The 26800-nt window shown below is 38.7% G+C and overlaps 1 protein-coding gene across 12 annotated transcripts in view; it reads left to right on the forward strand.

The window, feature by feature from the left end:
* The window catches only part of Dlg1 (discs large MAGUK scaffold protein 1), a 188745-nt gene that overhangs the window by 47951 nt on the left and 113994 nt on the right, over positions 1-26800 (forward strand). For all 12 annotated transcript variants that reach the window (XM_051149734.1, XM_051149736.1, XM_051149735.1 and 9 more), the window contains one exon: positions 12892-13056. In XM_051149734.1, the coding sequence (XP_051005691.1) occupies positions 12892-13056 (165 nt within the window). The remainder of the gene's footprint in view (positions 1-12891; positions 13057-26800) is intronic.

The raw sequence follows: 26800 nt of genomic DNA on the forward strand, positions 1-26800 counted from the left end.
CAGAATGTTTTACCTCATTGAATTTTTTCTCTATTCAAGATAATTTTATTATTCTGCTTACTTATGCTACAAAATTGATTTTTGTGGTTGTTTCTGCTTGAATAATTTAGAGAGAAGAAAATCACAAAATACAAGTGACTGAGGTATTCTCATTACGTATAGTAAGAAAGTATCATGTTCAAAAATCTCATTTCTTACCAAACTGTGCAAAGTCCTTGCAATGACTTGCACTTCCCTAAACTTCCAGCATGTATTTGAATAAATGTAGTGGCTCCCTTAAGTTGTACCTTCAGCATGGAGAAATAATGTGTTTAGACTGCAGCAGGTGTAGCCTGTAAGGGCCTTGCTGAAGACATGCTGAGATCTGGGAATCTGATTGTGACTTTTAAGTAGTTTTTCTTACATAAGGAAAGGCCATCTTTGGGTTCTTAATCCCAATCATAGGATGCAGATCTACCTCAGCTGTGGAGGGGAGCCAGCTGAAGAATGCGGCATGTAAGGTAAATCTTTTGGAAAGAGTGCTTTGGTTAAATGTTCAAGATAGTAGGCAGCATTGGCCCAGGAACTTTTTCTAGAAGTGCTCAGGGTCAGGGAAAAACAAACAAAACAAAACAAAACAAAAACCCAACCTTTTAGACTCAAAACCAAGCTGCTATCCACACTGGCAGCACAGTACCCTGAGTGTTTGCTTATAAGGTGAATCTGGACAATACTTTGTAAAGAAGCTTGGTGTTAAAATCTAGTATTTCAGAGAATAAATAACTGTAATTCAGGTATGATAGATGGAGTAATTTTTAATTTGTGTCAGGGACTTTTATGCCATTTGTCTGACATAGGAGCTCTGTTGTTTGTTTGTTTTTAAGATTAACTTTAATCATGTTGTGGCCTGGAGAGATGGCTGTGGTGAAGAGCGCTGCCTGCTGTGCCAGAGGACCCAAGTTTGGTTCCCAGCACCCACGTGGCAGCTCACACCCGTCTCTGTAACTCCAGTCCCAGAGATCCCATCATCATCTGCCTCTGTGGCCACCAACCACACACACATATATATGCTGGGAGTACACACCAAGCACACACATACATGCTTGTGCACAGACATGTGTACTGGGAGAACACCAATACTTACAAAAATTAAATTTAAAGAAAGGTTAACTTTTATTTTATTCCTGTGAATGGTACCTGTGCAGGTGCCTTCAGAGGCCAAAAGAGGGCATCAGATCCCCTGGAGCTGAACTTAGAGATAGATGTTCTGGGTCTCCACATATATGCTGGGAACCAAATTTAGTCTCTGAAAGAGCAACACGTGTTTTTAATAACTGCGCCTCTTCTCTAGCCCAAAGCTCTACTTTTTATGGAAGCTTTAATGTTTAATGCTAGTCTCCGTCGATACAGGATTATTTACTTCACTTTTAAGTTCTGCTCATATCGAAAATTAGGTATATAGAAAACTACACATGGGACTGGGAATCTTTTGATGTAACCAGTAGTTGGTTTACTATTTAAATTAATATTATAGGCTTTAAAAACTAAATCAAGTTGATCTTAGATTGTATAGAGAAAAAAAGCCTCGAAATGAAGCAACAAAGCATGCTCCTTTACTCACTATCTCTAAGTCAGGGTTATGTTACTTTAGTGATGGTTCTGACTTTTTAAACGTAAATCCTTATCTGTGAGTCACAACCTCCTGAGGGTCCAGTGACCTTTCACAAGGGTCCCCTAAGACCATCAGAAATCATATTTACATTACGATTCGTAACAGTAGCAAACTGCAGTTATGAAGTAGTGGCAAAAATAATTTTATGGCTGAGGGTCACCACAACATGAGGAGCTGGATTAACGGACCGCAGCATTAGCAAGAGTGAGAACCACTGATAGAACAGTATTAAACAGCATAAAGAAGTGATGGTATTGGGGTTGGGCAGATGGCTCAGTAAGAGCACCCCATTGTTTTTGCAGAGGAATTGGGTTTGGTTGCAGCACTCACATGATGGCCTCATCTGCAGCTCCAGTTTGAGAGGATTGGACCCTCTTCTAACCTTTGCAAGCACCAGGGACAGATGTGGAGCACATGCATACATGAACTCAAAACACTTGTATACATAAAATAAAAAAAATTTTAAGTGATGTATTTACGTATTTTCTGTAGTCAAAAATAGTTTTAAATGGTTTAAGACCAGTTGAAAACAGGAAGGGCTTTCTAACATATAATTCTAGGAACAGTTAGTTATAAAGAAATATTTAATTTCTTGTATATATTTACTTAGTATATGTGTAGGTGTGCATGCCATGGTGAGAGGACAGTTTGCAGGAGTCAGTTCTATTATGTGGGTTCTAGGGATTGAACTCAGGTCACCAGGCTTGCCCCAGAAATAATTTCAAATAAAATTTTTCTTAGTTTTGAAGAACTGTAAAACCTCCCAGTTTATGATATGCATGTGACTTAAATTAGTAGTGGATTAAATTATAATGAAGCTTTTAAGAAACACTTATTAATGAATATATTGCTTTCCTGGTCACCTAAGAAAGTGTTTGGTTGTTCTTTTTGTTTCTCCTTCATTACAAAAATTCTGTACTGTCAGAAAATGCCAAATGGAAATGGTAGAACAAGAAAAATGTTTTAATTAATATGTTTGTTTTAACATTTTGTTTGGGCATTAAATTTTGAGCCAATGGAAAGTTTGTATGGCTTAGACCACTCAGGCTACATTTATGTGTCTCGGTGTTTTAGACCTTTCTTCATGTGTTGTATACAAGGGATGTTTTGGGAGAAAGGCTTTAAAGATTTAAAAGTGATATATTTCAATTAAAGTGGAAAATTTTTTCTCATTTAAAAATATGTAAGCTGATTATATGTAATGAGGGCTATAGCATAGACTTATGTCTTTGTCATAGGATCATTCTAGAGGTTGCATATCACATGGCCATAATTAGTCCAGTATTCTTTGTGAATAATGAATAATATCTTTTGTAAACCCCATCACTTTCAACCACACTAAGAGTCTATGATAGGTACTGCAAAATACCGTTTGGGATTCTTGGTGGCCCTCTAGTGGAAAAGTGAAGAAAATACACTGAAAATGTCTTCCAGGCATATATAATAAAGATAGTTGAAAGGGCATCTAAGTTATACTTGAATAACTTTAATACTTTAATAATTTGAAAGTAAAAAGAATGTGGATTGGCTAGTATAATCATACGGGAGGCTTAACCTTATAGTTATACTTTTTAAAGACTATTTTCCAAGATGGTGTAGTAAACAGTATATACTGTTGATAAGATGCTGTGTACAGAAGAACACCTTCTAAGCTACTTAATGAGTTACATTTTCACTGATGTATTTTATAAATTCAGGGTTTATTATTTAAAGCTTTGTGGTAAAATAAATTAAGATCAAAATGTTAAATGTACAATCAAAGCAAGACACTTTTGAGAGGTGAATTGTTCAGTAAATTTTGGTTACAGCATGCCAGAAACAGCTTGAAACAGTAATGGAAAGTAAATCTTTCCCCTAGCACATAAGTATAATACTTGCACTATACATCTACAAAAGGATTGTTTTTAAATAATGTACTTTTAAAAGTTTGTTTTTCCCATATGGTTTTTCTTCTGTCCTTCCTTTTGAAGCTGGCTAGCCCTTTACATGGGTTCAGTAGAGGCCACGGGCAGCACCAGCAGATGTAAGTCACAGTGGGGGTGTTTGGTCCTCCCCCAGATCAGTGCCTGACCATCCTGCTGTGAATGGCACAGCACCACGCGGGAGTGTCGTTTGACCTCAAGCATGGGAAGCACAGAGGTGTCAGAGAATTGTCCCTGACAGCAGCGGCCTCTATTGTATACCAAATGACAAAATTTTAATGGTTTCATTTTGGTCATGTACCATGCATCCAATTTGCTTGAGTTCCTGCCCTGGTTTCCCTCAGTGATGGGCTGTGATGTGGAGGTACAAACCCAATAAACTCCTCCCAAACCAAGGCTGGTTATGGTGAATTTTACCATAGCAACTAAAAGCAGACTAGGCAGACACCACAGCTCAGCACCTAGGAGGAAGTTAGCGGTGTGGATACTTGACAGTCATTGTACATCAAGTTCTCTAGAGTACATTCTTAATGAGAAAAATACTTCAAAATTATATTTATACTGCAGCTGTAACCAGACTGCTTGGTTATGGGTATTTTACACATACACAATTATAGTATGGAATTTGTGGTAAATACATGATTTTCAAAAAATACCATTCCTGGTACTGGAGAGATGGCTCAGTGGGTAAAAGCACCTGGTGTGCAATCAGAAGGCCTTGAGTTCAGATCCCAGCACTCAGGTGCTGCCCTGAGCAGCTGTCTGTAAACTTGGTGGCTATAGGGTGGAGACAAGCATCACTGGACCTTGCTGGCTGCCGGCCTAGCTCCAGGTTCAGTGAGAACCCTGTGTCAAAAAAAAAAAAAAAAAAAAAAAGAAAAGAAAAGAAAAAAAAAAGATGGAGAGTGGTAAAGAGAAGACCTGATGTTCTCTTGGCCCTTGTGCAGGTGGGTGGTTCTCTTTTGTGTCTGCATGTGGTGGTGTATGTATTTACAGGCAAGTGGATAGAATTGAAGATCCCATAATAAGGGCAATAGGTCCAACTCAGAAAGAGAAATACTGCACGCTTTTCTTCACACACGAGCCCTTGTCCTGGTGCTCTTAAGACTTATAGCAGTGTGTTGTGTAAGAGTGGAAGAGCAGAAACCCTTGTTTCAGATTTTAGAGAAAATGCTTCCAATTTCTCATTTAGGCTATAGGTTTGTCATGGCTAGCGAAATATTCTTTTATTCCTAGTTTCTTTGGGGCTTGTTTTATGACTGGGTTTTTCTCTGTAGCACTCTGTATACTAGGTTGGTCTCAAACTCAGAGATCCACCTGCCTGTGCCTCCCTAGTGCTGCGATTAAATGTGTGTGCCACCATCGCTCAGATCTTTGGGGCTTTTATCATAAAAGGATGGTGATCTTTTGTCAGAGACTTTTCTTGGATCCTTTGTGATGATTGTGATTTCTGCCATCCAGTCTCTATATACGCTAGATTTTCCTTACTAATCTCTATGTGTTGAACCATCCTAGACTCCTTGTAATGAAGCCAGCTTCATTCTACAAGGTGGAATGGGTGTATGTGTCTTGATGTGTTAATTCAGTGGGCGAATAGTTTACTGAAAAAAGTTGCATCCGTGTACATCAGGAATAATGGTCTATAATGATTTTTGTTGATATATACTTACCCAATTTTGATATTGGGGTAATGCTGACTTTATAAAATGAGTTTCATAGTACTCCCATTCTTCTTTATGCTGTTAGCTCCTATTTGAATGTCCAATAGAAGTTAGGCTTTTCAAAGCACTATTAGTTAGGGTAGAGAGGTGGAACAGTAAAGTGCTTGCTCTGTAAGCATGGAGACCGGAGTTCAGATTCTCAGAATGCATGTAAATTGCTAGTACATGGATGTGCCTGTGTTCTGTGTTCTAGTTACTGTTTCATGGCTCTGATAGGGCACCATGGTTGGGGCCTCCTCTAGCTGGCCACACTTCCTAATTCTTCCCAAACAGTTCCACCAATTGGGAACCAAGCCAAGCATTCTCATATGTGAGCCTGTGGGAGGCAGGAGGGCATTCTCATAAACCACCACAGCCTGTAACTCCAGCACTGGAGAAGAGCAGTATTGATCTCAGGTGCTCCCTGCTCAGCCAAAACCACAAGCTTTGGCTTCAGTAAAGAGACTTTGTCTCAGAAAGGAAGGACTCCTGATTATCAGCTCTGGCTTCCACACAGTCATGTGACTAGCACACTCCTTTCTCTCCCTCTCCTCCCATCCCTTCCTCTTCGCTCCCATTTCTCTCCCTGTCCTCTTTTCTCCTTTCTCCTTTCTCCCTGCCCCTCTCCTTCCCACTCTTCCTTTCCTCCCTTCCCCCATTCTCTCAAGTCTGTCAAAATTAGCCAAAACTGGGTTTAGACTCCATTTTCTTTATTATTTATTTTCTATTGTATTTTATAATTCATATCTCCTGTTATAACTTTGTTGTTCCAGCCTTCAGGACTAAAAATAAGTATTGGCAGAAGCTATCTTGGAATTAGTCTGTACATACTGAAGGCTAAATTAATATGTCCCCATACATTAGACTATAGTATCTAATGCTATCTTGACACCAGTCACTAAACATTGGTAACTTACCCTGTTCTTGTGTAAGAACATTCTTTTTACACATACCACATACATGACACAAAATAGAAGTTCAAAGTACTTTTGAACACCATTCTACTTTGTTGTGAACACCACATTGTTAGAATCCACACTTACTTATTTAGCATGATCTCCAGTTCCATGCATGTTGCCACAAGTCACAGGACTCCCTTCCTTTTTAATACTGGATAGCGTTCCATCTGAACGTGTATATGCACCGCCACCTTTTCCTAACCCATTTACCGAGTGATGGTCACTTAAATCATGTGCGTTTCTTAGCTGTTAGAAGCAGGCTGCAGTAAGCACGGGAGTGCAGCTATTAAACTCATACCTTTGGATGCAAACCCTGTAGTGCAGTTGCCGGAACCTATGGTAGTTTTATTTTTTCATTTTTAAGGAACGTCCAGTACTGTTTTCCATAATGACTATACTGATATACAAAGATAACCTTTGATCTTTTGAAGCCAGCCATTGTGGTTGATCTCAGATGATGGCTTGTGTGTCTTTGATTTGTATTTCTGTGGTGGTTACTGATGGTTGAGCCTGTTTTACATGCCTCTTGGTATTTGATTGACCTCATTTTAAGAAATGTCTGTTCATGTCCATTCCTCAGTTTTAAATTGGGTTATTTGGGAGATTTAGCTATTGCATGCTGTAAGTTCCCCTTGTTTTCTGCTTGCTGATCCTATGTTAAAGGTGAGGTTGCCACTTTCCCCATTCTGTAGCCCGTGTTTTCAGTCATGAATGCTTCTTATCCTGTGCAACAAGGTTTTATTTGAAATCTCATTAGTCTGTTTTGGTTTCCTGTTTCAGAGGTCTTATACTGCTTATGTAACTTGGATCCAATTGTTGCTTAGAAAAATAAAGGTGTTTTAATGTGAAAAAAAAAAATCTCTTGCCATTCCAATGTCCTGAGGTATTGCCCCTATTTTCTTCTAGTGACGTCATAGTTTTAAGCCTTACAACTAAGTTTTTAATCTGTTTTGAGTTGATTATGTGAATGGGGATTTAGTTTCATCATAGGCAGTCCAATTTTCTCAACATCATTTAAACTAAATTAGTTACATTTTAAATCCCAGTAGCATAATGCTTCCTCCTTTTTTCTGTTCATGGTTGCTTTAGCTGCTTTGGCTGTGGTTGCGTTTAAATGGCAGGGTTTTTTTTTTTTTTCCTAGTTCTATAGACAATGTATTTTGATGTGATATATATTGAATATATAGATCATTTAAATTTATTTTTATTGTGTGTATGTGTGTGGTGGTACGAAAATAACTTAGTGTAGTCAATTCTCCTCTTCCACTTTTATCTGGGTTCCTGGGATCGAACTCAGTATGTCACACTTGTCCAGTAAGTACCCGTAAAGTCTACAACTGAGCCACCTTGCCACCCCTCATCAGTGTATTGTAGGGTTTTTGTTTTTGTTTTTGCTTTGTGTTTTCCTAAGTCTTGTGGGGAGGGTAGCTGGTATGCATAGTACCTTTTAATTTCTGTTTCTAATTATTTGCTATTGACTTTTTATGGTGTACTAATTTTTGTCTATTGATGCTATGCTGCAACTTTGCCACCTTTGATTTTCTGATAGATTATTGATGGAAAACTTAGGTGGTTTTGGTTTTTTTAGACAGTTTCTCTGTGTATCCTTGGCTGTCATAAATTCACTTTGTAGACCAGGCTGGCTTTGAACTCACAGAGATCTGCCTGCCTCTACCTCCTGAGTGCTGAGATTAAAGGCATGTGCCACCACTCTCACCACTCCCGACTGGGGTTTTCTTTTTGTTAGGTTTTGTCTGCAACAGTGACAGTTTGATTTACTCTTTTCCAGTTTGGATGCCTTTTGTTTCTATTGTTTAATTGCTCTGGTCATGCCCTCCAGTACTGTGTTGAGTGAAAGTGGGCATTGGTATCACATTCACATCTTAACAAGAAACCTGTCAGTTCTTCCCCAGTCACTGAAGTGTTAGCTGTTGGCTTACTACAGGTGACTTTTGTTGTATTGAGGTATATTCCTTCTGTATCTAATTTCTTTAGCATGTATAATTATAAAATGATGTTGAGGTTTGGCCTTTGTTCTGTTGATGTGGTATATTGGGTATATTAATATATCCTTTTAAATCCTAGTCGATAGTCTTTTCTATGCATGTAACACATTTAGTAGTGAAGATATTTGTTCCCAAAATATATAGTGTTATTTAAATGCAATTAATCACTCCTCAGCTGTCATATGTGACTATATTATTTACCACTTGGTAATATTATTAGCGGTTTTTTTGTTTGTTTGTTTGTTTTTTGTTTTGTTTTGTTTTTCGAGACAGGGTTTCTCTGTGTAGCCTTGGCTGTCCTGGACTCACTTGTAGACCAGGCTGGCCTCGAATTCACAAAGATCCACCTGCCTCTGCCTCCCAAGTGCTGGGATTAAAGGCGTGCGCCACCACCGCCCGGCTCAATACTGTTAGATTTTAAGTAGACTTCCCACCTGACATCCAAGCACAATATTTTCACAAACTTATGGCTCATGGTTGGGAAAGAAGTTGTGTCTTCCTTTGTTACTCTTTAGTTTATTTACCAAGGTAGGGTCTCCCTCTTGTTGAATCTTAAGCTTGCCAATTCTGGCTAGTTTAGCTAGTGAGCTTGCCTTGGCCAATCCTCTGCTGATTATAGATAGCTTCGATGCCTGTTCTGGTTACATGGGTTGTGGGGATACAAACTGCAGTCCTCAGGCTTTTGCAGCAAGCACTTTACCTGTACTGAGCCATGGCCCAGCCTACTGCTTATAGCTTTAAGCAGAAGCAATCCTCTTGAAATCTAAGCTCTTAGACAGGAGTCCTTTTCAAAGACAGTCACTTAAGAGTATGTAATTCTTCCTATATACCTCCAACAACAGCAAAAGTGATAGACAGGACATTTTACAGCTGCTGACCAAAACTTAAATACATGTTCTATCATTAATTTGATATATAATTTGAATATATATACTTGATATTTGAGACTATCAATCCTTTACATGACACCACTAAAGTTTTCTCAAATTCAAAAACAGATGAGTAAACAATTAAGGACAAAAAGGAAATGTAGCATTTTCATTCACTTAGTTATTAAATAAGGATTTTATTTATTTATTTTTATTTTATGTACATTGGTGTTTTGTCTGTGTGTATGTCTGTGAAGGTGGCAGATGTCCCCTGGAATTGGAGCTACAGACAATTGTGAGCTCCCATGTGGGTGCCGGGAACTGAACCCGGGTCCTTTAGAAAAAACAGCCAGTGCTCTTAACCACTGAGCCATCTCTCCATCCCCTAAATAAGGATTTTATCATGGAGTATTTTGTGATATATATAGACACAGCTTCTTTCCCAAGTATGAGCCATTATGTTTGTGAAAATACTGTGCTATGATGTCAAGTGAGGAGTCTGTTTAAAATCTAATCAGTATTACCAAATGAGTAAATAATACACAGTCTCATATTACATGAAAACAGTTTTATTGTGCTTGTGTCACTAAGGAAAATGAAAATGCTCTATAGTTACAGACCAAGATTCCCACTAACTAGAAATATGATGTTTTGACTTTCAGGAAGATTATTTGCAGCAAATGTAAACCAATCATATACATGTAATTCATCAATTTATAATTTAGAGTCTCATAGTAGGTGGACTTTACCTTTGCAGAGAATGCAGTTCTGTGCACAGAAGGTCTGTAGCTTCTGCCATTTATTCTAGAATGTATTCAGTGTACACAAAAGAGATTTTATACACATTAGCAGTTGATTCCTATGTCCTGTCCTGGGAAAACTTGTCTATTTTCTAAGTCTATGTGTTTACCTATTCTGAAAATTTCTTATAAATAAGGTTTTATAATGTGTAGCCTTACTGGTATGTTTTGTTTGTTGTTTGTCAGCTTGATACAGGGTCATATGGGAAGAGGGAATCTCAGTTGAAAATTTACCTCCCTGAGACTGGCCTGTGTTTGGCTTCTTATACATAGTGCAATGTTTCCAGGTTTCTCTGTTGTCCTAGCTAGTTTTATGTCAACTTGACACAAGCAAGAGTGATTTTAGAAAAGGAAACCTCAGCTGAGAAAATGCCTTTACCAGATTTGACCCATGGGCAAAACCTGTGGTGTATTTCCTTGATTGATAATTGATATAGGAGGGCCTGCTTCACTGTGGGCGGTGCCACCCCTGGTTACGTAGGAGGTCCTGAGTGCTAGAAGAAAGCAGGCTGTGCAACCCATGAGGGACAAGCCTCTAAGTAGCATACTTCATGCCTCTGCATCGGTTCCTGTGGCCGGACTCCTGCCCTGTTTGAGTTCTTGCCCCGACTTACATCTGATGGGCTACAAGCTGTAAAAGGAAATAAACCTTTTCCTCCCTTGTTTATGGCTCTAGAGTCAGTAGGGCCTAGGGGTGTGGAGCCGATGAATGAGGTGGGCTTGTCTCACAAGTAAAGCCTACAATCACAAGGACAAGCTGTATTGGCATGTGTAGATTAAAAGGTAGTTAGAAAACAGTATAAAATTTCCTATGGTGCCTGTGTTACAGTTTACTTGGGTGTGTGTGTGTACAGGGAGGCTTTCATTTATTAAAAACAAAAACTCTGAAGTCAGCAATGTCCTCATGGATGTATCTCTCCTAAAGTACATGCTAGTTGTGGAGTGCCTGTAAAGTTGCAAATGTGGTTTCTTTCTATTACATCTGCTATGAGTGTTTCAATTTTACTTCCACTCAACTGAGTTATGTATTACTGCAGAAAGTACCTTTTCTGATGAGGGTAGGAGATTCTCTGTGTACACAGATAAGAACTTAGAGTGCAGTTTATTACTAGGTACCTTTGCACAATAGTAGTACTGTGTTCTCCCTTCGGGACCGTGACCTAGACAGCCAGGTAACAGTACTGGTATGGGTTCCATCTTGTGAAGCGAGTTTAAAATCCAGTCAGACAGTTGGTTACTCTCATAGCATTCAGGCCACTATTGCATGAGAGGGCATATCTTGCCAGGCCTGTCATTACTCTATATTCAGCCAGTATTTGTGTTCATCATTGATAATATTTTTGTTGTTGCTCTATTTTGTTTTGTTTGTTTTTTCTGAAAATGATACTGGTTAACCTAAAGACATTTTGATACAAGTATCTAGTGAAGGTTTGAGACTATTTCTCCCATACAGCACTATTCTCCCATATACTTCCCTTCTTTTCTCATTAGTCACTTTTTTCCCCCTGAATACTTCCACACCATGTGTACATATATGACTTTATGTATTTACACAAAGTCTGGAAACCACAAATGATATAAAATAAATACTATTTACATTTCTGAGACTGAGTTTATTTGCCTAATGATTATCTCCAGGTGCATTCATTTTTCTGTGAACAAAACCTCCTTTTAGTTAAAAGTTCTGTGTGCATATGTGCACGCATTTTTTTTTATTCATTCCTCTGTAGATGGATATCTAAGTTGGCTCTCTAAAGCTGTTGTGAACAGCATATGGAGTTGGTTTTTGTGCAAAGTGAGAAATAAAAATTTAGTCTCATTCTTCTACAAGTGTCATTGAAGATTATCATTGATAATGTTTCTAAGATTAATTTCTAGAAGTGGAATTACTAGGCAGAGAAATAAAAATATTTTCAGAGCTTTTGAATCATTGCCAGACTGCCCTCCAGAAAGACTCCTAATACAAGTTGATAAAATTTGCATGCTGAATTTCTTTATGCTAACACCTTTCCTGTTTAATAAACACATTGAACAATTTTCCTTTAAATTATTGGCTTATTTGTTTGACTTTTAAACATACTTATTTGTGTTTTCTTTTCAAATAATTTGTAAGAGCAGCTTTTAGTGGCCAGTAATATTTTGAGTATTGGGCTTTGTTTCCTGGTATACCTTATTTTAGTTCTTCCTTTTTTCTTCATTAGGTTAATATGCAAATGGTCTAAGACTTTTATTTTGACCTTTTATAGTGGACAGACATAGCCTGGGTTGAAAAATACACCATATTTTTTTTTCCAGTTTCTACTATTGTAATTTAATGTTATAGTGTGAAGTAAGTTTGTTTTTAGAGGTTAGTTTTTAAAAACAGTTTGCATAGGTCTGGGCATGACAGCACGTGCCTTTTAATCCCTGCCCTTGGGACAGCTAGCTATGCTTCTGTAAAATTGGAGGACAGCCTGGTCTACATAGTGAAACCCAGTCTCAAGCAAAAAAGATGGCATAGAAGAGAAGTGTCCGCCTGCCTGTGTCCATCTGTCCATCATGCCCAAGTGATTTACGATTATTTTGTTAGATAAAGGAAAATACTGGTTTTCTGCTGGGCTAATTTTCAGCTCCAAATTGAAAGGGCTGACTGATTTATTTCTTTTTTTGTGCAAGTTAACTGAACAAGAAACCAGACCAGTTTAGCTAAGTCAGCAGATTTTCATGCTGACTTCATTCAAACAGCTGCCTTTTAAAGATAAATGTAGCATTGGGTAAGAAAGGAATGGGCAAATTAATATTTAGGTTTCTATTGTAATTAAAAAAACTTTATCATGACTTTTAGAATAGAGTCTTGTTTCTCTCAAATTTTATATATTTAGCCATACAAAACAGCTTGATATTCTTTATATTTAAATTTGAATAGTTATGAAAATCACTATTTAAATTAAGCTTCCTTTACTTTTTGGGTTTCTTCATATTTAATAGTGTTCTTTAATTCACAGAAATACCGGTATCAGGATGAAGAGGTACTTCCTCCAGAGCACATTTCTCCACAAGTCACTAACGAGGTGCTAGGTCCAGAATTGGTTCATGTGTCCGAGAAGAACCTGTCAGAGATCGAGAATGTCCATGGATTTGTTTCTCATTCTCATATCTCACCAGTAAAGGTAGGACAACTGTTGTTATTGTTTATTGCTTTGGCTTAAATGCCACTTTTGTTTCTAAATAATTGTTCAAGTTCATGTAAATTTCCCCCTCTTTGGGTTGGTTTCAGTTTTAGAGTCTGAAAGAATTTTGTGCTGTTTATTAGTATTTCAGATTCATTTTTAAACCCTTGATTAATACCATCTTTGAAATCTTATATGTGAATTTTCTTGGTCTTATCTCTTCTATATAATCACAATCCTGTTTTGATGTTTACCTTTTCTTAAAGTTCTCTACATATTTACACTTTTAATAAATGTATTTTTTCTATATTTTGAATTGTAATGGATCCATGCATCAACTTGCAGTTTTGTGCAACAATATATTCCTACAATTCTTTACTTAATCTCATAATCTAGATTTTTTATTTTATAAGGACTCATAATTTTTCTCCCACTGCCCCCTCCTCTTTGTTTGTTTGGTTTTTGGTTTTTTTGAAAGTGTGTTTCTTTGTGTAGCCCTGGCTGTCCTGAAACTTACTCTGTAGACCAGGCTAGCCTTAAACTCAGAGATCCGCCTGCCTCTGCTGGGATTAAAGCGTGCACCACCACACCCCACCTTTTTTTCTCCCTTTAAATGGTATTGAGTTATTTTTAGGCTATTGCTAGATAAAAATGCAGGAGAGATGCACAGCCCCCCTCACCCCAGATTAATGGTGCCAAACTACAACATTTGTATAATTTTCACTTTCTAAAGCAAGATTTAAGGCTTTAATTGCTCCGTAGCCTCATAAATCATGGTGGTCTTCATTTTCTCCTGATTTTGGAATGTTACCTCATTGTGGCTTGAATACATATAATCCTTTTTATTAGTGAGCTTGGATATACTTCCCCATCAGTCAGCTGCTTGTTTTGTGACTTGCCTACTTAGGATTTTTGACTGCTTGAAATGGAACATCATTTGCACCAGTTTGTTTGAGTGGGTGGGTTTTGATGTTTGCTTTGTCGTTGTTGTTATCCACTCTCCACCTCCCACCCACATTCCGATAGCAATCCTTTGTTTATAAAGACATTTCTTTTCCTTTTTCTATAGCTCACACTAACTTGGGATCTTGAGTCCTTCTATCTTAGTCTCCTGTGTGCTGCTAGGATTAGAGGCCTGGGCTGCCAGTACACAGCACTATGTCAAGTGTTTTTTAAGTTAGTGTATAATATCAAAACTTTGAACTTTAAGAACTTCCCCAGCATGGTGCCATATACTTAAAATCTATATAGTTTAGAAGGCTGAGCTAGAGAGACTGCTGCAAGCTTGAAGTCAGGTTAGGGCTACATAGTGACTTCCAGTCTAGCCTGGGCTACATGAAGAAACTGATCTCATTCCCAAAATAAAAGGAAAAGATTAAAAATTGACACACATTACAGAGTGTATTTGTACTGTGTATATTTTTACTGTGGACATATTCAGTCTTCAATATTTGTTCCTTATTTTTTATCTGTCTGTATATCTGTTCCTCATACAATGCATTCCAACTATAGCTTTCTCTCCCTCCACTCTTCCCAGTCCTCCTCTCACCTTCTCTCTCCCCCAGATTCACCCTGTAGCTCCCTGTCTCCCTCCAGAAAAATAGTAGGTCACCTAGGGACATCAGCTGGACATGGCACAAGATACAGTAGTACCAGGCACACACCCTCCCATCAAGACTGATCGAGGCAACCCAACATGAGGAAAAGGGTTCCAAGAGCAGGCGAAAGAGTCAGAGTCACTGTCAGGAGTCCCACAAAATACCAAGTTAACCACCATGACATGTATGCAGAAGACCTAGCACAGACCCACACAGGCTTCGTGATTGCCACTTTGGTTTCCTTGAGCCCATGAGCCCTGCTTGGTTGATTCTGTAGGCTGTGCTCTCCAGGAGTGTCCTCGACCCCTCTGGTTCCCACAGTTCCTCCTCCCTCTCTTCTGCGAGAGCTCTGTGGGAGCAGATGGAGACCTCTAACCTGGGCTTTCTCTGCCTAATATTTGGGTGTGGTGTCTGTATCTGCTCCCATCAACTTCCAGAGGAAGCCTGTCTGATGATGCCTGGACTGCGCACTGATCTATGAGTATAGCAGAGCAACATTAGAAATCACTTCATTAATTTTGGGATGGGCAGGGTTGCGGCTAGTTGTGTTTGCTTCCACCCTAGGTCCCTGGGCTATCCACCTGAGTGATACTCCATTGTGTGAATGTACCACATTTACTTTATCCATTCTTTGATTGAAGAACATCTAGGTTGTTTCCAGTTCCTGGCTATTGTGAATAAAGCTGCTATGAACATAATTGAACAAGTGTCCTTGTGATAGGGTGGGACATCATTTGGGTATATGCTCAGGAATGCTATATTGCTGGGTATCGAGATAGATCAATTCCTAATTTTTGAGGAACCACCATGATGATTTCTAAAGTGGCTGCACAACTTTGCACTTCTACCATCAAAGGAGAAGTGTTCCCCTCACTCTGTCCTTGCCAGAATTATGATTCATATTCTCCCGATGGCTAAGGATGTTGAACATTTCTTTAAGTGTTTCTCAGTCATTTGAAATTCCTCTATTGAGAATTCTCTGTTTAGATCTGTATCACACTTTTAATTGGATTGTTTAGCTTGTTGATGTCTAGCTTTTTGAGTTCTTTATATATTTTGGATGTAGAGTTGGTGAAAATCTTTTCCCATTCTGTAGGCTGCCGTTTTCTCCTATTGATGCTGTCCTTTACCTTACAGAAGCTTTTTAGTTTCATGAGGTCCCATTTATTAATTGTTGATCTTAGTGCCTGTGCTATTGGTGTTCTGTTTAGGAAGTTTTCTTCTGTCCTAGTGCATTCAAGGCTATTCCTCATTTTTTCTTCTATCAGATTCAGTGTATCTGGTTTTATGTTGAGGTCTTTGATCCCCTTGGACTTGAGTTTTGTTCAGGGTGATAAATAAGGATCCATGTGCACTCTTCTATATGTAGACATCCAGTTAGACCAGCATCATTTGCCGAAGATGCTTTCTTTTTTCCATTGTGTATTTCTGGTTTCTTTATCAAAAATTTGGTGTCCACAGGTGTATGGATTTATGTTTGGGTCTTTGATTCAGTTCCATTAATCAGCATGTCTGTTTTTATGTCAATATCATTCTGATTTTTATTACTATAACTCTGTAGTACAGCTTGAAATCAAAGATGGTAATAGCTCTAGAAGTTCTTCTGTTGTTAAGGATTGTTTTAGTTATCCTGTGTGTGCCCACCCCTGTATGAAGTTGAGTATTGCCTTTACAAGGTCTGTAAAGAATTGTGTTAGCATTTTGATGGATATTGTATTGAATCTGTAGATTGCTTTTGGTAGGGTGGCCATTTTTACTGTTACTCCACTGATCCATGAGCATGGTAGATCTTTCCATTTTCTGGTATCTTCTTCAGTTTCTTTCTTCAAATCCTTGAAGTTTTTGTCTTTGACTTGCTTGGTTACTGTTACCCCAAGATATTTTATATTTATATTATTTGCGGCTGTTGTGAAAGGTGTTGTTTCCCTGGTTTCTTTCTCAGTCCATTTGTCATTTGTATATGGGAGGGATACTGATTTTTCTTTTTTTTTTTTTTTTAAGTTAATCTTATACCCAGTCACTTCGCTGAAGGTATTTATCAGCTGTAGGAGTGCCATGGTAGAATTTTTGGGGTCACTTATGTAGCTATCATACTATCTGCAAATAATGATATTTTGACTTCTTCCTTTCCAATTTGCATCCCCTTGATCTCCTTTAGTTGTCTTACAGCTCTAGCTAGCACTTCAAGAACTGTACTGAATAGATATGGAGAGAGTGCACATGTGTCTTGTTCCTGATTACAGTGCAATTGCTTTGAGTTTCTCTCTGTTTAATTTGATGTTGGCTATATACTTGTTACAAATTGTGTTTATTATGTGTAAGTATGCTTCTTGTATCCCTAATCTCTCTAAGACTTTTATCATGAAAGGCTCTTGGATTTTGTCAAAGGCTTTTCAGCATCTAATGAGATGATCATTTGTTTGGTTTTTGCTTTCTTCTTTCAGTTTGTTTATATGGTAGATAACATTGACTGATTTTTTTCATATGTTGAACCATCCTTGCATCTCTAGTATGAAACCTCCGTTGATGGTGGCAGATGATCTTTTTGATGTCTTCTTGGATTCAGTTTGCAAGCATTTTATTGAGACTTTTTGCATCAATGTTCATAAAGGAAGTTGGTCTGTAATTCTCTTTCTTTCTTGAGTCCTTGTGTGGCTTGGATATCAGGGTGACTGTGGTCTTATAAAATGAATTTGGCAATGTTCCTTCTGTTATTTTGTGGAATAATTTGAGGTGTATTGGCATTAGCTCATCTTGAAAGCCTCGGCAAATTCTGCACTAAAACCATCTGGCCCTGGGCTTTTTTGTTTGTTTGTTTGGAAGACTTAGTGGCTGCTTCTATTTTCTTAGGGCTTTTACGTCTATTTAAATTGTTTATCTGATCTTGATTTAACTTTTAAGTGGTATCTATCAAGAAAACCATCCATTTCTTTTGAGATTTTCCAATTTTGTGAAATACAGATTTTTAAAATATAACCTAATGATTCTTTGAATTTCCTTGGTAACTGTTGTTTTGTCCCCCTTTTCACTTCTGGTTATTTGTTAGTTTGAATAAGAGATTGTTTATCTTGTTGATTTTTCTCAAACAAAACAAAAACCCAAGTCTTTGTTTCATTGTTTGTGTTCTCTTTGTTTCTATTTTATTGTTTGCAGCCTTCAGTTTGATTATTTTCTGCCATCTACTTCTCTTGGGTGTGCTTACTTCTTTTTTGTTCCAGTGCTTTCAGGCATACTGTTGACAGTGTGAGATTCACTGTTGATAGTGTGAGACTCTCCTTTTCCTTTTCTTTTCTTTTCTTTTCTTTTTTTTTTTTTAATGTAGGCAGTTAGTGCTATGAACTTTGCTCTTAGCACTGTTTTCATTGTGTCCCATAAGAGTTGTTGTGTATTCATTTTCACTGAATTCTAGAAAGTCTTTAATTTCTTTCTTTATTTCTGTCTACCCAGTAGCATTCAGTTTCCACGAGTTTGTGGGCTTTCTGTTGTTATTTAAATCCAGCGTTAATCTGTGGTGATCTTACAGGATGCAGGATTCAGTTTTCTTGTATCTGTTGAGACTTGCTTTGTAACTGGGTATGTGGTCAATTTTGGAGAAAATTCCATGAGGTGCTGAGAAGAAGGTATATTCTTTTGTATTTTGGGTGAAATGTTCTGTAAGTTCATTTGATTTACAACTACTGTTAACTCCAGTATTTTTCTGTTTATTTTTTGTCTGGATGATCTGTCCATTGATGAGAGTGGGGTATTGATGTCTCCCACTATCAATATGTGAGCGTCAATGTGTGTTTTAAGCTTTAATAATGTTTCTTTTACAAACATAGGTGCTCTTGCATTTGGGGCATAGAAGTTTAGAATTGAAACATCATCTTGGTGGATATTTCCTCTGATGAATATGAAGTCTCTTTCCCCCTTCTTTTTTGATTAATCTTGGTAATATAATGTCTATTTTTGATGTTGTGTGTTTCTTGTTAGTCTGTCTTTTTATTGGGGAATTGAATTTATTGATATTGAGAGATAATCGGTGAACAATGAAGTTTAATTCATGTTATTATTGTGGTGGTGTGTGTGTTCCCTTCTTTGGTTTTGTTGGTGTGAGATTATTTCCTTTGTTTTCATGGGTGTAGTTAACTTCCTTGGGTTGGAGTTTTTCTTCTAGTACATCTATAGGGCTGGATTTGTAGATACTTATGTTTCAATTTGATTTTATCATGGATGTTCTTAGTTTTTAATTTTTATTGATTCTTTATAAGATTTACATCATGCACTCCAGTCCCACTCATCTCCCTGTCCCCTTATAGCTTCCCTTCGCTCTTGCAACCTCCCCCTCAAAATAAAACACACAAAACAAAGCATAGAAAACATACCATGAAAGCTGTAGTATGTCACAGTATGTCCCACAGTGTGTGTGTCCCTGGTCAGAGCTAGTTATGCACAGCCCCTGGACATCACGTGGTCCCTGGTGGCTGCTCTGACCAGGGACATCCCCATGTTCTCTAGTGGTGATATGAGCCACAGCCATCGACACCAACCCCTGCTGCTGTGTAGCCACAGACTAAGAAGACATGGCCCTTAGTGCCAGCTCAGGCTAGGATCTCATCATGGCCCCAGGTGGCAGCTCTGGCCACACCTAACAGGCCACTCTTCTGTACCCTCAAGTCTCTAGTTCCATTTCTCGTCTTAATACTCAAGTTACTCTACCTCTCTTTCTCTCCCTTCTGCCTACCACATACTTGTTGTACATTGTAGTGACTCCATGCAGTACGGTGTGGTGACAAGCAGCCCGCCTGTGCCGTGAGTTGGAGGGCAGATTTGTGGGTGACATGGCAGTCTGCAGGTCTCTGTCTTCCTCCCCGTGCACTGCACTGCCTGGATTTGATTTGATTTGATTTTTTTTTTTTAAATGAGTCCTAGGCTTAAGACAGCTTTGGCCACCAAGCTGGGCATCAAGTTAGGATGAAGAAAGGACTGCCATCTGCTCTGCCCCTCGCTGATACAAGAACACCACAACCACCAAGATGTCTCTTTGCCCCCTGCCAAGGGGTGGAATATCTTTCTTGTTTTCTCCATTTACAGTGATTGAAAGTTTTGCTAGGTATGGTAGTCTGGGCTGGCAAATGTGGTATCTCAGAGTCTGCAGGACATTTGTCCAGACCCTTCTGGCTTTTAGAGTCTCCATTAAGAAGTCAGGTGTAAATCTACCTAATAGGTCTGCCTTTACATGTTACTTGCTCTTTTTCCCTTGCAGCTTTTTTATGTATTTATGTATATGCATACTCTACTTGCATGTATGCCCACATGACAGAAGAGGGCATCAGAAAGAAGGGCATCAAATCCAGTTATAGATGAATGTGAGCCACCGTGGTTGCTGGAAATTGAACTCAGGACTTGTGGAGGAGTAGCCAGTGCTCTTAACTGCTGAGCCATCTCTCCAGCCCCCACCCCACTGCAGCTTTTAGTATTCTTTCTTTATCCTATTTTTAGTGTTTTGATTATTATGTGGCAAGATAACTTACTTTTCTGGTCCCATCTAATTGCTGTTCTCTGTGCTTCTTGTACCTTTATAATAGGTATCTTCCTTCTTATGTAGGTTAGGAAATTTTTCTTTTATGACTTTGTTGAAAATATTTTCTGGTCCTCTGTGCTGGAATTCTTCTATTCCTATTATCCTTAGGTTTGGTTCTATTCCTATTATCCTTAGGCTTGGTCTTTTCATGGTGTCCTAGCCTTCCTGGATGCTTTGTGTCAGGAGTTTTTTAGATTTAACATTTTCTTTGACTGATATATTTATTCCTTCTATTGTATCTTAAACACCTGAGATTCTCTCTTCCATCTCTTGTATTCTTTTGGTGAAGCTTGTGTCTGTAGTTCCTGTTCCCTTACCTAGATTTTTTTTATTTCCCCAGAATTTACTTAATTTGTGTCTTCTTTATTGCTTCTATTTCTATTTTCAGGTCTCAATGCATTTTATTCGTTCCCTTCAACTGTTTTTTCTTAGCTTTAAGAAAAAAAAAAAAAAAGGATTTATCCATTTCCTTTTTTAGGACCTGTATCATCTTCATAAAGTTGGTTTTAAGGTCTTTTTCTTGAGTTCCACCTATTGTGGAATATTCAGGGTCTGATGAGGTAGGAGAACTGGTGGTGACATACCACCTTGGCTATTGATGATTGTGCTCTTACACTGGCCTCTAAGCATCTGTTTTTGGAGTGATTATAGGTCTAGGTGTCAATTTCTGAGTTTGTCTTCGTTGCATGGGTGTTTTGTTCTTTGGTTTCTCTTTTCTGTCTGGTCTTTTCGCTGGTATGGCCTGTGGTTGAGCAGGAGGTCTCCACCTGAATTAGGGGCTGGACTTCTGACAGTTGCCATGGCCTCTGGTTGGAGCAGGGAGAGTGTCTGCCCAAGTTGTGAGCTGGGACACAACGATGAGGAAGGAAGAGAGGGTTGAGACTGGTGTCGGGTAAAGGAGCACCGAGAGAGTGGGGAGGTCCACAGCTGGGGGACTGTCTAGACTTGTGGCTTGGCCTCTGGTCAAGCAGGGGTTCTCCTTGTTTGCTTTTTTATTAGGGTAAGATGCAGTGAATAATGTTTGGGGGGAAATGCACAGGGAACTTTTCTTTCTTTTTTAGAGGAGGGTGGTGGTTCTGGGCAGGGTTTCTCTGTGCAGCATACCTTTGCCTCCCAGTGTGCTGGGATTACTGGTGCGGCGGTGCACGTATGCACACATTCATACAATTTTTTTCTCTGACCTCCACATACATATGCACTATGGCACATACGCACACAATAAAAAATGTAGTAATAAAAGAATAAAAGCTGGGCGTGGTAGGGGTACACCTGTAATCCCAGCACTCTTGAGAGGAAAGAGGCAGGCAGGTCACTGTGAGTTTGAGTCCAGCCTGGCCTACAAAGCAAGTCCAGGATAGACGGGCTACACAGAGAAACTGTCTAAAAAACCAGAGAGAGTGGGAGGGACATAAGGAAGGAGGGATGGGAGAAGAGAGAATGAGAATGAAAAGTAGACATCTTGTTTAGGACTGAACACACAAGTATTGATTGTTTTCACCACCCTGAGCAGCCATGAGTCTCTGAATTCACCACTATTCATTGCAAAGAGACGCTTCTCTGATTGGAGGTAAGGTTATAAGCATAAGTGTATATATAGAAACTAGTCCAACAATGTGTCAATATAGGTTAACAGTGGTAGTAAATTCTTTCCAAGGACCTTTCTAGCCACAAATCATTTTCCAGATTTACAGTATGGGATATGGATTCCCCCTTGTGGATCCGGGCTCGTCCAATCGGAGAGTAATTGGGTCACTCCACTCCCACCAGTCACACTGCTATTGCTCCAGTGGGCAAATCTCATCTGGCAGATTGTTGTAGCTAGACGGCTGTTGGCAGAGTGGTGTTGGCGGAGCTCATCTTTAATCCCAGCAGAGGCAGGCGGATTTCTGAGTTTGATGCCAATTTAAAAAGCTAGAAAGGATATTTTCTGGCTAGTGTTGGGGAAAGTCTCAATAAGGAAATTAGTGATAATGTTTTAAAGATCCCAATATGAATAAAAAGTATATAAGGGATAAAATCAGCGGTTAACAATAGTATCAGGACTCTAAAAGCTGTGAGTTGAGATCTGAGGAAAGTAATCAGAAATTAAAATAAGCAGAAATTTCGCCCTGAAGATAGGTAGGTCCAGTGTTAGGTGAAGTAACAGGGCAGTTGCAATGACAGGAATTCATATAATTCATATGATGCTCTTCAGTGGCAAGGAAGGCTTTTGTTTGAGCCAGTATGTGCATCTTATTGTTAAGAGAAACTTGAATAAAAGATAAAGAGGGTAAATGAATGGCCAGGTAATTTCCCTAAACTGAATTTGTTTTCTGCTTGAATACATTTCATAGTTAGTAACAATGTTGCAAAAGGATGTCATTTAGTAGCACTTACAGTTTCTCAGATATTATAAAAGGAGATGTACAGAAGAAAGTTTATAATCAAATATAAGCCTTTTTACTGAATGCTATGTGTAATCTTTCCTGTTTCGTGAAAATAATGTGCAATTTTGAAATTAACTCATTTTACAACTCTGGGACATATATATCTTGGACTTTTTTATTGTTAAATATTTTAAAAATGATGTGGGTATGTCAGGTTATGTGCACACACACAGATTCAGACACACAGACAGATGCACACACGCACCCCCCCCCCAACTCCCCAGTCAGAGGATCCCCAGGAGCTAGAGTTATGGGACCCTCTGAAAAAATAGTACATGCTCTTACCCACTGAGGCATCTCTCCAGCCCAAGGAGTTCTCCCCCCCTTTCCCTTTTCCCTTTTCCATTTCTTTTTGGTGTGGCCTTAACATAAGACCATATAATTTGTATACAGTTTGACCACTAGATGGCACCCGTACTGAAGGGATTTACTTTCATGAGAGTGGTGTGTCTGTGTGTTCACTGTTCTAAATAAATAGCACTCTTTGTTCACTAAGATTACTTAATACGTAGTTTTGTAATTTTACCTCAAGGTTTTGGGGTTTATTTTAAAGTTTGTAAACATGTTTGCAAATAACTGAGGACCTATTCTGCAAAATTTTGCATTACTTCTGTTTTGCTATACTTCTGTTTAATGTTATAAGGTATATATTACACTCCTAAGCTGCTTATGATGCTAAAGTTTTGCATAACGATCGTTAAGTATATGCTTTGCTGGGCGTAGTATAGTCCCAGCATGCAGAGGCAGAGGCAGGCTTCTGTATGAGTTGAAGTCCTTACTGAGCTGCATAGTGAGTTCCAGTTTAGCCAGGACTGCATAGTGAAACACAGCTTCAGTGTGTGTGTGTGTGTGTGTGTGTCTGTCTGTGTGTGTCTGTCTGTGTGTGCCTGTGTCTATGTGTGCAAATATGTGTGTATACTTGTGCATGCATGTATATTGTATTAGTCTGGGTTCTCTAGAGAAAACACACACACACACACACACCCCTTACAAAGCTGTCATCCAGCTAGTCTAACAATGGCTGTTTTCTGATACAGAGTTGTTGCGTCCACAAGGTCTTAGCTGGTCGTAGGCATACGTCAGAATGTCAAAGAAGTAGTCTCTAATGCCAGTGAAGGGGTGGGCCTGCCAGCAACAGTGAGAGCAGGCAGGCAACGAGGAAAAGCTTCTCTCTTCTGTGTCCTTTATATGGGCTACCACCAGAAGGTGTGGCCAAGATTGAGGCTTGGTCTTCTCACCTCAGATGATTCAGTTAAGAAAAGTCCCTCACAGCTGTGGCCAACTGCTTGGCTTTAATTAATTTCAGATGTAGTCAAGTTGACAACCAGGAACAAACATCACATGTATGTGTGTGTGTGTGTGTACTTCGCTGCACTAAGTTTTCTTCAGTTGTTGAGGTTAGGGTTCTAGTATGAAATTCTAGTGAAAAGACTGCTCAGTAGGTACGGGCACTTGATGCTCCTCCAGAGAACTTGAGTCTTGATGCTCCTCCAGAGAACTTGAGTCTCATTTGCAGGGGCCACATCAGTTGACACACAACCACCTGTAAGTCCAGCTCTCCCAGACCCAAAGCGCTCTCTTCTGGCCCCCATAAGCCTAGCACACACATGGCAGACACAGAGTAACACACACCTAGATACTTTTAAAGGAAAAATTAAACTGTATAAAAAGTTAATTTCTGTATATCATAAGATGTTAACAGCAATTATTTTGGTTGGTTGTTTTATGTTGCATATTACTTTTATTCACCATTTTATATACGCTTTCCAGGTTTTTCTATAATAAATTCAAATTTTGTTTTTTTGAGGTTTATCTTTCAGCTCTGTTGTAGAATAAAAAAGGTTTGTGTAAAGCGTACTTGATTGCCTTCTATATCCTGGTCAAATTATGTGGACCCAGTTATGATTTTGATACACAGATTGTTTTGTATGCATGTACCGCCGGTCAGTGAATGACCTAGCTAGATCCTAGATTTTTGTACTTTGGATAACAAGACATTCATTTTCATAAAGAAGCTTTTTAAGAAGTTGGAAGTTGAAGCCAGACACAGTGGTGCATGCCTGTAATCCCAGCACTCTGGGAGGCAGAGGCAGGCGGATCTCTGTGAGTTCAAGGCCAGCCTGGTCTACAAAGTGAGTCCAGGACAACCAGGGCTACACAGAGAAACCTGTCTCAAAAAACACACCACCACCACCAACAACAACAACAAACAAAAAAAAAAAAGAAAGAAAGAAAAGAAATTGGAAGTTGTGTAGTGAGTAGATTTGAATAGGAAATTTATATATTACAGCATACTTATTTGTGCTTTGGAGAAATGTGGAATGGAGTGATCTCTTTGGCTTTCTAGGATAAGTCTGTGTAGACTGAAGGATTATTCTTGTGTCTGCGTAAGGCAGTTTGCATTTAGTGTCCTTGTCATAATAATCTACAATATCAAGGTCTTTATCAAAACTAGAGTGTTATGTTCGGGTTTTTGTCAGAATGTATGTGCCATGACACATTTTGGAATCAAACTAATGATTGTACTATCTGTATGAGCTGCATTAATGAATTCTTTATTAAAAACTTGGCATAGTAAAATTTTCAGGAGGTCTCATTCTTTCCTTAAAAGAGGATTCTTAGATTTGTGCAGCTTTTAATGTTTTCATATATCCCTCTACTGGACTTACAAAGAATAATCTCTTTAGAACCGCAGATGCAAGCTTGCTATCCTAAGAAGCACAAGCTCTGCTCTAATCTCTCTGTAAGGCATCTTACCCCATGTGCTTCTCAGCTTTTTGGGGACATGACTTTGGTAAGGAATCAAAGAGATAGTATGGGTATCTTTTCTTTTTAAGCCAGATTTACAGTGGACTCAGGATCGTGGCTTGCAATTTTATGTCCAGTAGGTTAAATTTAACTCCTGCTTAGAAATATATAAGTAAGATTTTGAACACATCTGAAAAGCATTCATGACTGGACCTGGAATTTGGGATATATTCATACAGGACTGAAAATTGATTCAGTTATTATCAAGTATCACTTTGTTCACATATTCTTTTTCTGTTTATTTTTTCTTCTCTTCCAAGGCAGGGTCTCTCTGTGTAGCGTTGGCTGCCCTGGACTCACTTTATAGACCAGGCTGGTCTTGAACTCACAGCGATCTGCCTGCCTCTGCCTCCCGAGTGCTGGGATTAAAGGCGTGTGCTCACACATAATTTTTCAATTGACATATACTGTAACATATACTAATATAGCATAGCATGGATTAGGCTTCAGAATCTACTCTTAAACTTGAGGGCATTAAGAATTACTTCGGGGCCAGATGTGGTGGCGCACACCTTTAATCCCAGCACTTGGGAGGCAGAGGCAGGTGGATCTCTGTGAGTTCTAGGACAACCAGGGCTATTACACAGAGAAACCCTGTCTCAAAACAAAGAAACAATTACTTAGGGGAGCTGGGTGCCCTGTAATTCCAGAGAGATGGCTCAGTGGTTAGAAACATATTTTACTTCTCCAGAGGACCTGAGTTGAGTTCAGGTACCCATAACAGGCAGTTTCCAACCACCTGTAACTCCAGCTCCAAGGGATCTGATGATCTAATGCCCTCTTCTGGCCTTCCTGGTCAGTTGTGTACATGTGGCTTATATACATAAACATACACATACATGTACATGTGCACTAAAACATTTAAATGGTTTATATTAAACACCAGGCAATTCTAAGGTTAACTACTGTGATGAAAAAACAGGAAATAAATAGTAGATTAAAAAATGTTCATTTAGGAGGGGGGAGGGAATTCTAAAAAAATGTTCATTTAGAAATCAAGCAGTATTACTTGATGAGCCAGAGTATCATTCATAGCGTTTCATAATAAAAAATTATTGATGTTCTTTTGCATGTTATAAACTCATAATCTCATAATCTTAATGATTATGATAAACTAGCAGGACAGTGCTTGTTTCTTTTTATCATAAAAGTTCCAGTGGCCATGTATGTAATTTACCAATTAATCTCTTCAAGACTCAGTCAGTAATCAAAACATTAGAAATCAATATGCTATATAGAATGATTTTGCTATATTATAAACATATTTCCCTAACATTAAATCCTCAGCATTCACATGGTATCTTCTAACAGTTTTTTTAAGTGCTAAATAATGTAAGATCCTTCCTAAT

Source organism: Acomys russatus, chromosome 8, assembly GCF_903995435.1.
Source record: "Acomys russatus chromosome 8, mAcoRus1.1, whole genome shotgun sequence".
Lineage (NCBI taxonomy): Eukaryota > Metazoa > Chordata > Mammalia > Rodentia > Muridae > Acomys > Acomys russatus.